General features: G+C 34.8%; 1 protein-coding gene and 1 long non-coding RNA gene across 2 annotated transcripts; one reads left to right on the top strand and one right to left on the bottom strand.

Annotated features, from left to right (window-relative positions):
* Positions 1-9,999: 9,999 nt before the first annotated feature.
* LOC113334489 lies at positions 10,000-13,319 on the bottom strand. Its single transcript, XR_003352842.1, has 5 exons — positions 13,188-13,319; positions 12,417-12,461; positions 11,290-12,303; positions 11,090-11,164; positions 10,000-10,444 (listed from the first exon to the last, which is right to left on the bottom strand). It is a non-coding gene; the product is annotated as an uncharacterized LOC113334489 (long non-coding RNA).
* Positions 13,320-13,963: 644 nt separating this feature from the next.
* Positions 13,964-16,501, top strand: LOC113334436. Its single transcript, XM_026580691.1, has 3 exons — positions 13,964-14,209; positions 14,430-14,530; positions 15,588-16,501. Exons 1-3 carry the CDS (start codon positions 14,090-14,092, stop codon positions 16,267-16,269), a joined length of 903 nt encoding a protein of 300 aa, XP_026436476.1. The 5' UTR covers positions 13,964-14,089; the 3' UTR covers positions 16,270-16,501.
* The last annotated feature ends 241 nt before the right edge of the window (positions 16,502-16,742 follow it).

Below are 16,742 nucleotides of genomic sequence, written 5' to 3'. Positions count from 1 at the left end.
AAAAGAATATCGAGTTAATTGCATGAACTGATATATGGGTGCATATACATCAAATTATTGTTTCCATTTTTTCATTTTGTGCACTAGTACTATGGTACAATTAGTGCTAGTTTTTTCTATATCCATTAAGATTCATTTCTAATTGTCACAGTTCTGGTGTTGAACTGTTAATAGCGAAATCTAATTGACAACTTCTAAACTTTTTAGATTGATGACCTGCACTGTGTTAAAGTCATTTTTTTTTAGTTTTATGTCTGTATTTCTTCCACCAATGTATCTCTCATATATGTCGGTCTTGTGTCATTTAACTTAGTTAAGTTCTTGTTTTTAATTTATGGATGCACAAAAAAAAGGTGAGAAAAGTTAGTGGTGTTGGAGGTAGTGAAGTGGAGATATCAAGAACCTTTGTGTGATGGAGATCCTTTTACGTCTCCTCAACCTTCTGGTATCAAGGAGGGAAGCCAAGCCAGAAACAAGTACTATTGATGCTTACACAGAAATTTACATCTGGGGTAAAGGCTTTAATGTTGTTCTAATGTTGTGTGAATTGTTATTTCTTAGAACTCAATAATGTTTATGGCTCAATGCATGTTGTGATAATTTTTATTATGGGTATAGTGATTTGCTTCCTAGTCTACCTTAGAAATAACACTATTGATAACATAGCTTAGTTCAAAATAGAAAAAGAAAATTGTACTCATACTCTGATGAATTCGTTGGGCAAGGAAAATCATTGTCTTGTTGTATCATAAGTTTTTTATATTTTTAAACGTGTCTCTTCATACAGTTCATGATCTTTTGATGCACCTGTTGTATTATATCTTCAATATCCAGTTTAAGAATTTAGTCATTGTTTAATGCAGCTTGTATAGTTCAGGAAGTATGAATATGCCTTTTGATTTTGGGACTCTGAAAGTTTGTCCACTTTAAATATACAGGTGATGTTTTGTATGCTAATTGATCAGTTTGTTTAATATACGTTAGTTGAACTCAGGTTGTAGAGTCTACCTGCCTTTGGGTATTTTTATTTGGATATTAAATGCTCGGTGTTGTAACGTTACGGAGGAACATAATCTGATAAAGGATCATTATTCCTGTTTACTTGTAGTGATCTATGTATGTTTAGATAGATGCTAAAGTAGGGATCAACTTTGGTTGTTGACTCCATTCACTGGGATCAACTTCCATTGTTGACACAAAAAGGCTAGAGTATTTTTCAGTTATTGTGTTAACTTGTCAACTTTGGTTGCTGACTCCATTTACTGAGATCAACTTCCATTGTTGATGCAGAAAAGATGAGTATTTTTTCAGTTATTGTGTCAACTTTGGTTGTTGACTCGATTTACTGGGATCAACTTCCTTTGTTGATACAACTGAACTGGAATATTTCTCAGTTATTTGTGTCCATTCACTGGGATAGGTTGAGGGGTTTTGATTGAGTTAGTTTACTGCTTCATTTTTAAGGTTGTTGTGATTCTAGATGTTCGATATAATCATTATGTTATATGAAAAAAATGATATTTCTTTATTTGTTTCTCTAATATTGTTGTTCATATCAAATTTTCCTCTGTTTTACAAACTTATTAGTCCTCACCATCTATCAACTTATTAAATAACAGTTGAATTTGACTTGCATTTTTTAAATCAGGTACATGTGACATATCTCCTATTATTGTTATGTTTTTGTTCTATCGCATGCGACAGTAGTAATTGAACCTAACATGTCAAATACTTTTTTGTTTTGCTTGGAAGAAAGTATAAGTTCATGTGGATTTTTATCATGGTGATCTATGTAATGACATATGCAGCAAGCTTATCCAACTTTCTGGTGACCAGTGCTACTTTGTTGGTTGGAATCTCTTCTATATTTCAGGTATACCCTCTCTCGGTGTATTTATTATATTTTATTTTCTTGAATAGTGTGAAATTTAACTGTAAAAACACCATAGTAGCTATATTAGACGAACTTATGGTGCAACGAAAGAACAACTGACTCCACGCCAGAAGATGTATGTTCGATTCACGTCGGGTTCACTAATTTTAGTACATCAATTTTGGGGATCAACTTCTGTTGTTGACACCAGATTTTGGGATCAACTTCGGTTTTTGATCACACCATATTATTTTTTTCTTATTTTCTGCTTTTTGTTTTGGGAATCAATTTCGGTTGTCGACATCGCACTATTAGTTATTTTTCTTCTGATTTTTGTTTTGGGGATCAACTTCGGTTGTTGACACCATATATTTTTTTCTTCCTATATTTGAATTTTGTTTATGGGATCAACTTCGGTTGTTGACATCATTTTTTTATTATTTTTTCTGATTTTTGTTTTGGGGATCAACTTCGGTTGTTGACACCGCATCCACCGGTGGCAGTGGTGGCGGCGGTGTTGGGGTGGTGTTCCGGTGGTGGTGGAATGTTAGTGGTGGTGGAAGTTGTTAGGTGGTGGTGGGGACAATTGAATGGTAGTGGTGGATACGTGGCGATGCTAGTGGTGGTGGCGGTGGTGAAGTGGTGGTGATACTAGTGGTGGCGGTTAGTAGGTGGTGGTGGAATGACAGTTGAATGGTGGTGGTGGATACGTGGTGATGCTAGTAGTGGTGGAATGGTGGTGGTGGCGGTGGTGAAGTGGTGGTGATGCTAGTGGTGGCGGCGGTGAAGTGGTAGAGAAAAAATATGATGTTTTTTTAAATAAAGAAATATATTCTATGAGTGAGGGTATTAAGGTAATCTATTTTTAAATGGATAAGTTTTTCAAATTGTATGGGTATATTTATTGTTGTATAATGATATATTTTTTGGGTGTCAAAACTAGGGGTATATAAATAATGTACAAAAAAAAAAAACGAAAAAATGGAAGTTAAAATGTGGATAGCATGATTCGAACTCGGAATCGTTAAGTCGACGTTTTACATAACTAACCTCTCTGTATTTTCTTTTTTACGTAACATTTAGGAAGAAAAACAAAAATCCGGAGGGGCATTTTTATCACACTAAAAAGCTTCACCAAACAATGGGGTCTTTTCTTTATATTAGGAAGATAATCAGAGACAATTCAATGAGATGACTTCGTTGATGATATGAATTAGGTTGTGCCTTATTCACATACTTCCTATCTAGGTGAGTATTCATTGAAACTTGTGGTCTTTCCATCTTATTTTATGGAGCCACAAGCTCAACTATACTTCCACCAAGTGTAGTTGCAACACCTTAGTCCATGGTGTACCGTTTACTGAGGATTTATAACCTCCCATGCACATTTGCATCTGACACGTGTGATCTTGTCACTTTACCGATATTAGTGCAATTTCTGAAAATCAATTATTATTTTCACTTCTCATTTACATTTGTGAAGTACAATTATCAGTATGAGATAAGGAGAGAACACACCATGACAATTCCCGTCGTTCCTTTAGAAAACCCTTTTTCTTATCTCCCCTAGCGACGGGAGACTGTCTTATCAAAGTGACGACCCGGTAGTCTGCTAGTCAAGGGATCGCCTGCCAAAAGGTTTCAAATTCGGACAGTTATTGGGAATCCATATCCAATATTACTTTTTAATCGTTTTAATGACCTAGTCGTAATGACACATATACAACACAACCAAAATTGCGTACGAATATAAATTCAAGATTATATCCAGTTAGTAAATTGTGCACAGAAATGGTTGACTAATTTTGGGTTCTAAAAAAAATAGTTGAAGATGCCTATAATATTGCATATCCCACAAGCATTAACTTATGTGTTAGACACCATCTGTAACCTTTGATGGCACCCTCTGCGAGACTGTGTAGTATAAGAAGCTTTATACTGATCTTATTAAACATGCAATAATCATCAAATTCTTTTGATGTAAACTCTATAGCATTATCAAGAGTGGTGAGACCTTAAATTATGTAATATGTCTAGAATTATTTCAAAAGCGCATATTTCTTGTGAAAAATACTTAACTCTACGCTTCGAATCATCCACCAGAGCCATAAATCACTTGAATGATCCGCATTTTACATGGATATGTTCACATATATCACCTTGTTTCTTTTGAAAGAATGGGTTGTTTAGCATTTTCATCCTAGGATGATCTTAATCCCATTTACTAAAGAAAGACTTTATAAAGTGAGTGACATGTTTTATTACTTTAAAAGCATAATAGGAGGGGTGGTAGTCTTTCTAGTACTTTTGAAATATTTGACTGTGAGATATGTCGTCACTTTACATTCTTTCAGTCTCTGTAATTCCCATTTTCTTGTTCATTCAAATAAAGGGATGTCAATTGAGTTCTTTCAAAATAGAACATCATGTCAAAACAGAAGGGTCTTTATGTTTCTGAAAAAACCTGAATGAGTCAATCCCAACATTACATTATCGGTGACGATAGATATAGATTCAATTTTCCAAGTATGAGTGACTTACAATTCACTAGACTAATTGGCTCACTATTTTCTATGAAATTTGACCCTTTCACATTCATGGAGGAAGTTTTAGATGTATTTCCATTCTTGCCATGATTCTCGTTTAACAACTGTTTGAATGGATTTCGTAGGAACTTAAGTGTGATTAGCTCATGATTCTTACAGAGCTCATGTAACTTTTAATCTTTATACCCATTAGGCACCAAAGATTGAGTATTGCTTCGCTCGACTATTATTTGTGATGATCCAATCATCGCAAAGTACTGTATAAGGAAACAATTCAACAAACAGTTGTATTTTTCCTTACGAGCTTCATTTAATATATGGGGTGATCTTATTACATAACAAATGAAAATATAACTCATTTACTTTAGTGTACTACATTTCATGAAGATGATATACTTTTCATCATAATGTATGAATGATCCTTATAACTCAAGTGTTTTAGAGTATATCTCAAGTGCTTCAAAGTATTTAGTATCGTGGAAATGATATAATTTTAAATCCATAAGAGCATACAACGGATGTAAGTTTTTGCAAAAAGAAATTTCTTTATTTAGATAACGAAATATCGGTTAAATTATCATGTAACTAATAGTTTAATTTAAATTATACAAAATCTAGGACCCCAAGCATATAAAATTCGGTCGAGTATAAAGAGTAAAACAATTGAATTGGGTAAATGCATTGAATAGGCAAGGTTCTTGTTGCTATTAGAGTTGACGGCTAGGGTATGTCATTCACCAAGAATATAGTGAGTTTGTTTTCTTTTTAATCTCATATATCTCTTTTAGTTGACTACTAATATATGATACTCGCATTACAGTGCTCGTACCATTCTCAGTAAAATGCTTATACCAAGATTTTCAACTTTCATTTACATGAACCAGAATTACACCTATGTCCAATGCTTGATAGATACATTTACTTAGTATCATTACTACTGGAACCAGAATTACATCTCTGATCCTATTCTAGAAAAATTATTTATATGTAAGTGTGTTTTTTTACATGTTCCAGTAACAACGTGGATATGATGTAGCACATATAACCCTATGTTCTTCGAGGTACTTTCCATATTTAACATTGTCACTTTTAGTGTAGGTTGAGAAAATCTTTTATCCCAACAGGTATGACACTGTTTTTTAAGAGAATCTCATACCTCCCAACCACTTACATCAGGTTAATAACTTACTAAAAATCGTGAATCTCTTGTTATCATACTTCATCATCTACTGGTACTTTAGTATAATGGATGAAGTTGAAAATATAAAAATGAAAAGATTTTTCTAACCCATGTCACCTTTTGTGAATTTATTTCCACAAAATCTGATGTTCTAATGTGCAATCTCATGATCCCTATACACAAGGGAGGCTAGAATCACCCTATCCCGTTGTGCCGTGATAGGTCACTAACATATCTCCATCTTTCTCGAATGGATTGGGGATCAGTTGTGGCGGATTTCTGCATTTGATAATTATGATCAATTGACGCCAACAAACGGAACGTTCCCTAGAAACAAATACCTAGCAATTATGTTTGGTCGGTAATGTGAAAATATGCCTCTCGATCCCCTGTTAAGAGTCAACCCTCGGCTAAATCCTTGGCATTGTCTGAGTAAAAAATAGTCAACTCATACTACTTAATTGGGATGTCATTTTTCTTCACAGGCGTTGCCATAAAATCCAAGTGCATATCAGATGGGGCCACCCCGTCAAACAATTCTCTCATAAATATCTTGTAGGGTGAACTGGGAGTATATACATTGGAGAACTAGGCATTATCGAAGAACAAGCCGAATAAGATGGAGTATTCGATATGGCTCTACTGGAATATGGGAGTAGGTTCAAGGGTATCACTGACATTCAAAGTGTTATCTTCAAAATCACCTTATACCTGTTTGCCTCAGGGCACCCTCATGAGTTGGTGCACAATTCAAAAAAAAAAAGTGCATGAAGAAACTTTTTTGGAGCGGAAGAGAAAATGAAAAAGAATATATATTTACAAAAATAAGCTTTGAGCGAATGAGATAAAAATCATATCAATTCACTAAGAATCTTTGATGAAGTGAACCAAAATTTATACATGAAGAAACCTTCTTGGAGCTGGTGCGTGGAAAAAAAATAAATAACAATAAAAAGAGTAAAATATAATTTGCATGAAGAGGCATACTTAGAGCTGAAGCGAAAGAGGAAGAATAAAATAAAAAATTATTTGCATGAAGAAGCATTGCTAGAGATGAAAAGAATAACGGAAGATTTAAAAAAAAAAAATCACAAAAGGTGTCGACGTAATCAGTGAAATATCAAGGGAGTATAGCATAGACCATTATACCAATATAAACGCGAGGATCCATACTTCACCAAAGCAATATGCCAATATTTTCTAAACAATGCGCTACCACAGTATGAGTAGAAAGTCTTCCATCGTGCGTACATCTACGGTCTCGCCTTACAAGTAGATACTTAAGTCTTCCTATCATCGCTAGCATAAAATCTCATCATGTTTTGCACTAGTGCAACCACGAACTGATATCTCAGAAATAAGACCAACACCAACTGTTGATCCAAAATACCCAAGAGATATGCCAACATGTTATAGTTGTCGTGCCAATATCCTTTCCATACCGCAAGCAAAAACCCTTGTCATAATGCAAGCAAAAATCCTAGTTACAGCAGCAAGCTTATATTTTGCAACTTGTGAAATGATCATCAAGTCTCGTTCATATTCAACTATAGAAAACTCGTCCAGCAACTCGAAGGGTAACCGTGTTCACAAGCAGACTACTATGTCGCTTAAACAAGTATCATGGGGTGTCATAATACAATTATGAAACGACGGATCCAGGAAACTTTTCTTAACCCACCAACAAGTTGGGAATTAAGAATGGCCAATGTTTGGACCATATATATGAAGTTGGCCTAATAGCTCTTCAGCCCACTAACCTTAAATAGAACATTTATTTGGGTCATGTATTGAAGTTTAAGTTCACGAAGGGTTAGTAACCTAATATGCTAACCTCTATACAAAAGATAACCAGATTTATTGTATCCCTAGAAAAAGGGTGAACCAGTTTGATGGTAAGACCAGGTACATAATCAAACCTGGAGGTTAGAGATCCCTAAAAAAGGGTGAACTAGTTTGCTGGTGAGACCAAGTACATATGAAAACTTGGAGGTTAGGCATCCCTAAAAAAAGGGTGAACTATATTCCTGGTAAGACCAGGTACATATTCAAACCTAGAGGCTAAAGATCCCTAAAACAAGATGAAATAGTTTGGACCTGGGTGAACCTGGAGAGCATTTGGCCCAAATACAAAGTCAAAATGTATCCAGATGAATATTGGACTTGATACAATTCCTCCACAACCTATAAATAGAGGTGGAATTCCAACTGCAAATTAACATATTTCTAATCATTTTCTTCCCATAAAAACTTGCAGTAACTTTTACTCATTTAGGCGTCGAAGTGTCCTTGCAGGTACCCCCAATCTTCATCTCCCAACAATTATTGAAGAGCCAAAATTAATGAAGAGCTGATACGTCAGGAATGCATCACGAGGAATACTACTAAATCATACTCCATCATCATGCACAAATCTTAAGGGATATTCTTGAATCATCTAACGACTAGAATTTTATCTTCAAACACGAATCTCGAGGAGTGTTATAGGAATATTTCTGCTACAATAGAATCTATTTAAATATTTTTCTCATATAAAAATCTTTGTTATTTTCGGTCCGAAAATATTTTCTTAAACTTTTAAGAAAATTTCTCGCTTACTATAATCCTGCCTTCTTGCTTTGAGCATGCCTCCTGTGAATCACAGTATCATTAAGGAAAATAAAGAAGAAGCTCAGAAGGTTAAGAATTGTCAAGACATCGATGCAAAAATGAAGAAGAATAAGGTTACTAACACGATGTCTGGCGATGATTCCGATAGTTCTAGTGGATCTCAGACGTAATCCTACCTTGTTGCTTTTGATAATTAAGATTCAAAGGTAACTAGGTGGTTTCCCACTGAGGAACTCAGAACTAATTTCATCATATCGGTTCAGAATCAAGATTGGCTGAAAGAGAAGATCGAAGAGACTGATGCTGATCTTGCACTTGTGAAAGAACAAGTTGAGAAACTCGAAAAACAAAAAATTGTTGCTGATAAGCCTCTTGAGACATGTTACAAGAGTTTCAACACTGAAGAAACATCATTGAACAACCTGAACACATCCAAGATTAAATTCTTCTTGTTTAATTTTTTATGATAATAGACTATTCAATTGTCGATCTATTTAAATATTTATGTAAGGTGTATTTGAAACTATCAATAAAAAGTTAATGATAAGCCTTATTTTGTAAAATTTATTCCATTCTTTTGATAGTTTGATTGTACAACTTGTTTTGGTTCATATATCTCCTTACTTTCAATTATTATATAAAATTTAGTGTTTGAATGTTTTGGTTCATATATCTCATTTTAGTTATTAGATAAAATTTTAGTTTTTGAAATATCAAGGGAATCAAGTACACACACAAAAAAAAAATAAAAAAAAATGGAAATTTTATAAAGTTCCCCTGTTTTGAAATGTACATTTCAAAAGTACCCCCGTTTTTTACAAATTTTATAAAGTACCCCAGGTTTGACAGTTTTTTGAATAAAACGGTAAACAGAAAGTTAGAGCACTTAAACTACACGTGGCACCTACATAAAGTCTTAAAAGCCCCTATAATTTGAACAGGTTAGAATTGGACACACTCGACTCAGTGACTCAACTCACTGCTATGATAAACATTCATATCTTTAGAAGCCCTTTCCCAGCCACATTTTCAACCACATCTTCAACCACATATTCTTAAAATCCCCTTCTCAACCACATCTTCTTCAACTTTAAAATTTCTGCAACTCCAAAATTTCTTCTACTTTTCTACTATTCAGAAATATTTAACACTAAATCATCCATCGGTGAAGGTGTGAAAGACTCTCCAAATAGCAGTAGTAGCAGCAACAACAATAATAGTGAGATGAGAATGAAAATGGGAAAAATACTAATTGATTGTGCTATGTGTGAACAAGGGAGCCATGAGACAAAGGTGTGTCCTTGGATCTATTCTAGGTGCAAGCATGTTCCTTGTAACGGTGTGAGAGCATTTCAAAGATCTACAACAACTGAAAACTACGGAAAAATGTTCTTGAAGTTCACCATACCTTCATGCACCTAATTTGAATGGTTTCATGATGCTTATAATCCTTGCAAATCCAAGTCGTTGTTGTTACCATCAGAGAAAAGCTGTAATGCTTGTGGAGAAGATGATCACTCTTTCACAAATTGTCCACTGCACAGTCAGTCGTGCTCTTCTTCAACCTGCAATTAGAAACTCACCCTAAAAATATGCAACAATCAACAAAGTAAGCACATAACTTACCTTGTATGTCAACAATGTGAAGATTTTACATGGGCTTCATATGCTATCTTCATTGCTGTAAAAGAAAAGGTTAGAGTTGCTACACTACAAATGGCTGATCTAGTTACAAAACTAGGGAAAAGCCTTCATATGTAATAAGATTTCACCACCTGTACAAGACCTGATTTTGAAAGAAATAAAAAGTACTTCATTTATAAATGTTCCAAAATAACACAATTGTTCATAAAAAAGCCTGATGAAACTGCAATACTAAGAGTTTTCATCCAAAAACCATTCAAAAGGAACTGAAATTCAAAAAGACATAAGTAAACTGTTGCAGATTATCATTACTTTGTCTTGGTGTACTTATTTATCTTTGTAAAAGTCTGCTTCAATGTTTGTTGGAAATCCAACACTTGAGAATGCCTGAGTCATTTCCAGTTCTTTGTAGTAGATGGAGCTGCAACTTTTGCAGATGCTAGATGATTCCCCCTTCCAACTTGTCTTGTTTTTCTTAGCTTTACCTTTTGCAGAAATGGGTGCAGGTGTTTGACTACTGGTGAAGGTAGCACCATCTACTTGAGTTCTTGGCCTCTTTGCCTTAATTATGATTCTGACCAACATCACCACCTGCATATGTTGATCTGTTATGACCATTTGAACAACAAATGCCACAAGAATAAGTCATGATCTGTGTTTTAGGTCCATCTCATGCTCTCCTTCTCTTAACTCAATGACTTCAAACAGCAAACTGCATGTTGGCAAACAAAGCCTCTCATTTGCCATTGAAGACAACTACATTGTTTTGTTTCCAAGTTAACAACAAAAACTGCTTTGCTACCTACATTTCTAACCTCATATAATTTTCCCAAAACAGATGGTAGAACATCAAATTCACCAACTAACTTTAACATCTTCCCAATCAATTTCATTGCTTTTGGAACCAATTCTTTAGGATTCCATTTTGCACTCTCTCTTTTTCTCTTGTGAAAAATACCCATAACCAACTGATTGTAAAGGTTTCCTAGTTTACAGATTGGTTTGTCCCTAAGATTTTTTACCATAGCATTGAAGGACTCACTAAAGTTATTGTTTAGGTGTTCACATTTACTAGTGTCATCAAAGAAAGCCCTAGACCAAGACTCAACACCCGCATCTTCTAGGTACTTCATAGCCAAGGGATTTTCTTGCCTCATCTCTTCCATGTGTTTCTACATATAAGATACATAACAAAAGAGCATACAATATAACATGAAATATAAGTAATATATTTACCAGGAAATGCTTCATTTTGTAACATTTTGCTGCATTCCATAGTGAGGAATATAGTTTTTGTCCATTGTAGTATTTCTTGAAATTTGAATATAAGTGCATGAAATCAAAAACAAGTATTAAGTTAGATCTCAAACCAATTTATCAGTTCAAAGCAGTTATAACGTATAAGAAATGTCTACAGTTTAAAGAAATAAACAAACCTCCAACAATATATATGATGTGCTTCTGGGAACACAGCTTGGACACCTTCAAGTATTCCTTTCTACCTGTCTGAAATAAAGGTCAGAGGCATTGGATGTGCATTAAGTTTATCTCTCAAGTCAGTGAGAAACATTTTCCAATTCTCAATTGTCTCAGAGATAAAAACCCCCATTCCTAATGTTACCAATCCATTTTGACCATCTAATCCTGTTACATCCATCAACACACCACCACATTTACCATTCAGATGGCAAACATCTAGCCCAACAACTGATCTACACCCTTCATGCCATCCTTTTATAGCTTCAACAAAACTGATGGTCATAGACTCAAACCTCATGTCAGTATGGAAATATGAGAAGTTTGCAACTGAACCAGGGTTGGTATCAGTCACCATCTTACAATACTGTGGAACATCTTTGAAACTGTCTTCATAACTCCCATGTAGTTTCTCTAATACTAAATTCCTAGCCTTCCATGAAGTTTGGTAAGGAATTTTAATGAGGTGAGAAGCCTCGAAATCATTACAAATTTGTCTAGGTTTTGGTATTACTTTCATTGAGCTATTCTTCGTCTTATCCATTACAACATCAGCTACAAATGAAGGGTCTTCAGTTCTATTTCGACTATCCTTACTTCCCTTGCACTTATGCTTCAACTTCATCCCCCTAACCTTAAATGTAGATTGATTTAGTAGTTTAGAAGCAAAAACATACCATTTACACATAACAGTTCCTTTATGGTTAAACGTATTAGCACACCAAACCCTAAGTCTTTTTTTGTCACTCTTTTCAACCTTATACTCACATTCATTCAATACACAAAAATGCTTAAGATGATTTTTGTATGATAACTTATCAGCGAATGTTGTACCTACAACCATTTGTGAAGGATCCACTGGTTCAACTTCATCTCCATCATCAAACAGCTCACAAGTTTCATTATCACCATCATCTACATCTGGATTATCATCTCGGAATTTTTGTACCACTCAGGATCTTCAACATTATCACCTAAAGAACAACAACCACAAAAAATTAGTTGTGTACCATCCTGACTTGAATCATTTACTACAACAAAACAAAAAAAGTACATTAAAACTGTAGCAATAAGTATTCGAAAGTACCTTGGTCATTAACTTGTGTACTATCCTTACTTGAATCATCACTATCTGCAGTAATTGAAGTGTTAGTACAACAGTTATTATTATACAAATGTACAATAATAAGCTAACAATATAAAATAAGGAATGATCATTTTAAATTCCAAGGAGTTCCATTCTTTGACACCCATAGTAAGCTAACAATATATGTATCATCCATACATAACCTTTTGTGAACCATTTGCTCAAATTGCTTTAGACTGACTCTGTTTATATCTATATGTTTCAAAACAAATTCAATTTTACTCTCAATACATTAGCAACTAATGTCTCTAAACTTCACTTTCCCCTTATCAATGTTGCCACTGAAACATACAACACAGAAAATATATTACAAACAAGAGAAACAAAATTTCAAACAAATTATATTAATATATCAAAATAGAATCATGGACAAAAAGGATTTTCTGGGGATTAATTTTTATGTATTATCTTTTTATGGGTATTAATATTTTTTTTTTGAAAACCCTAACTTTTCAGATTAGATTCTTCGTAGACAACATAGAAAAAAACAGAAAAAATCATTTTATGGGTACTAAATTTTTTTTATTTGAAAACCATGACTTTTCAGATTAGATTCTTCATAGACAACAGAGAAAAACAGAAATAATCATGAAAATAGTGAAATTCACATGATATCAAAGCACTTTATAAAATAAAAAGCATTGAAATCACTTTAATAAAGCATGCGAGTATAGATCTAATAAAAAAAAGGTTAGGTTTGTAAAACCTAACTTGGACATGACCTTCTGCTTTGCCTCCATCGAGAAGATGAGATTTAGTGATCTTTAATAAACAAAAGGGAATCAAAAACCTAAACGAATTGATTTCTATTGAAAAGGGAGAAACCAGTCGCCTCCTTCCCCCTTTTCTCTTCTCCTAACGAAAAGAGAATGAAAAGTAAAGGAGATAACTTTTTGCTCTCTATCTCTTTAGGTTTAGGTATGGACTGTTTGGTAATTTTGTATTATTTTTTTGACCGAATAAAATGGGTTTGACTAACTAATATGACCCCTTCCCGTTTCGAAAAATGGGTCATTTGTCCAAATATTTTTAAATCACGGTTCAAATGGACGAGTAAAAAATAGTTTGGATGAAATGGTCAAAAAAAATAGCAAGGATGAAACTGGATTCATCCTAGCTTAAATTTAAAAAATAGCAAGGATGAAACTGGATACATCATGTGTAAATTAAAAATAAGAAAAAATATTTGAAAATGAGCACGATGAAACTGGTTACATCCTGCCTATTTTTACATTTTTGTCCATTTAAATAGTATTAAAACCTAACTGTCCATTTCATCCAAAAATTATTGATTTTGAACTTTTTAACCAATTTTATGTTCCCGTTTTTATGCACTTTGGGACACTTTCGACCCTGCAACTTTCTCAAAATAATGCTCACATGGTGGACCAAAAACCAGCCCCTCCTAGATCTAAGGGAGGCTGGCCCACCACTTCTCTCGTTTTTTTCTTTGGTTGCCGTTTTTATTGCGGTCCGTTATGAATCGTTGTACCAAAACCAGATGCTATAACTTCATCTGTTCCTTTCCATCTCGTTTTTGTTTTTCCTGAAATTAGCGTTCCAATATCTCTCTCAATCTCTAACCTTAAAAAGTTTCTTCTTCTGAAAAAGAAATGAGAGATATTGGTAGTGAATTGAGCTCAGCTTCATCACCTACTGCCAAAAGATGTCGAGATCCAGAAGACGAAGTTTATCTCGACAATTTTCACTCTCAAAAACGCTACTTAAGCGAGGTTTTTTTCCCCTTTCAGTTTTTGACCGATAATTTTAAAATTGTTAATAGTTTACGTTATGGTTTTGCGTTTTTTTTGATTATTTAATAATCTTTAAGGTGTTAACTAAACTGAGTTTGGTTCAAATAAGGGACCTATTTGAGGGCAAAGAATTGATTTTGGCATAAAATTAGCTTTTTTCTTGAGCTATAATGGTTAAAAGTGCTGTCTTAATGTGTAGATAATGGCATCTAGTTTGAATGGATTAACAGTTGAAGACTCACTTACTCAAAATGTCATGGTATCTCCAGCTCGATCCGATACTATGTGTTGTTACCCCAGGTATGTACACATTTGCCGTTTCCCTATTAGAATTGGGTCTTTGTAAAAGTCTAGTTGTTAAATTCTCAAAGTTAGGGTTAGGCTTGAAAGGTTAGTAGTTGTATCCATGTGTTTGTATATTGGGAGACAGTTGATTTTGAACTGCACAATAAGGGGGTGTGTGTAAAGTAAGATGAAATAGCGCATGGGGGAATTCTTAGTAATAGCTGTATGGCAGAAATTGCTTAAACTGTCTCAGCTGAAACACTCGTTTTCAAAGATAGAGATTGTTTCAGATGTCAAAATTGGGGATATAGTGGTTCCAAAAGAATTAATAATTCAAAAAAGGTTTGGTGGTTTTGGCTTAGAAAAACATGTTGTGGGTAAGGATTATATCGATGTCATGTTCTTTGGAGTTAGAGTTATGGTTACTAAATTGGATGACCTCAAGCAAAGGGTGTACTTTTGGAGATGGTATCACGAAATCTTAGGAGTTGTTAAACTGAAAATGCAGACCAAATGACCCCTAGAGTAATATACCGGGATATTGCTGCTATACAGCCAGGGTCAACTCTGACTACAATACACTTGGTTCGCGTATGATGAATGGGAGTTCATTTTCCTGTTTCCTGTTTATTAGTTTTCCTTATAACTAATTTTGAGGTTCTATTTAGCGGGGTAGATGTGTAACATGCTCCTAGGTTCACTTGTACATGATTCATTAATCTATAACTAGCTGATGGTTACTCCATGGAATCTGGTGATGTGCATAAACAATGACTTTCTTAGTAAAGTGGTGTGCTGCGTCACCTGCCTAATTATGAGAAGGAAAAATGTTAGCTTCTAGTGAATGGTTTGATCAACGTGATAATGATCATCCGAATCTATGCAAAATTTCTTATGATAAAACACATTTCAGTGATGTTAATAGCTACATCTTAGTAACTTGCTTGTATGAGTCTTATCAGTTACAGCTTGTAAGCAATTCCCATGATATGTTTATTGTGGTGGATCTTCAAGACGTTTATGTAAACCAGTTACCTTCTTGTTTTCTCATTTGTACATATTACAATTGTAGGGATGAGATCTCCTTGCAATACTCACCAATGTCTGAAGACTCGGATGATGGTCGCTGCAGTGAAGCCCCGCCCAACACTTCCATGATCCAACCAGACAGCCTTCCTACCAGTCCAGTGTCTCCTCATAGGCATCAGAGATCCTTTTCTTGCTACGCTTCCTCAAGCCCCTCTAGTTCACATCCTTTACTTGGCTGCAACCTTTCTAGCGTAGCTAGCTCTCAACCACGTCAACGTGGTTCTGACTCTGAGGGTCGATTCCCATCATCACCCAGTGATATTTGCCATTCAGCTGATTTGAGAAGAGCTGCACTCTTACGATCCGTGCATTTGAGATCGCATCCAGTGGTTCCACCGTCTTATGATTCGTCATTCATCACAGGACAAGAAGAACCTATGCAGAATATAGAAGCTGGTGAACGCACATGTTCTTGTTTAAAATCTTTCGATGGTATATGTGACTGTCAGAATCATGAACAGTTTTCGAACTTAAATTTGTTTGTCGAGGAGTGTTCCTCTGCGGGGATGTCAGAGTCTAGGCGTGGCCGAGAGAGATCGTGTAGGGTGTTGGATATGAATGTGAAAGAGGAACCTGGTGGTGGTGAAATTACCAAACAAAATGGATTAGGAAGAAGTGGATCAGCTCCAGTAAGAAGATCCATGTTAAGTGGGAAAAAAAACTGACTAAGAGGGCCCCTCAGCTAGAGACTTTGGTTTGTTATCCAGAGCGGTATACTATGTTTATTGTATATACTAGGTCTCAACCCGTGCCGTAACTACACAGGCAAGGATATGTGTTTTAAATGTATCCATCGATTCATACATGTTGTAATTGTCTGGGAAAAATCGAACCGATCGATCCAGGTCTAAATGTTTTGAGGAGTTGGTTAATAAACATGTCCTTATCCTCGAATCTTTTAATATTGTGCATGTAAGTCATACAACCCTTTAGGACAAACATAGTTAATCGCTGGAGCAAATACTATGAGTAGTAGAACATTATTTCAGTAGAACATTACTTCGTTCACTACTTCAAAAAATATCATCAAAGGTCATTCACCAAACTTGTAACAAAACTAAAAACACCTAAAATTACTTCAAAATCAATTAGATTAATCTTGCAAAATCTGTTAGCATTAGAATTCAATTTTTCTCTT

This window comes from Papaver somniferum, unplaced genomic scaffold, assembly GCF_003573695.1.
Source record: "Papaver somniferum cultivar HN1 unplaced genomic scaffold, ASM357369v1 unplaced-scaffold_137, whole genome shotgun sequence".
NCBI lineage: Eukaryota > Viridiplantae > Streptophyta > Magnoliopsida > Ranunculales > Papaveraceae > Papaver > Papaver somniferum.
Note: the sequence above shows the minus strand (reverse complement) of the source record. Positions and strands in the feature narration are given on the sequence as shown.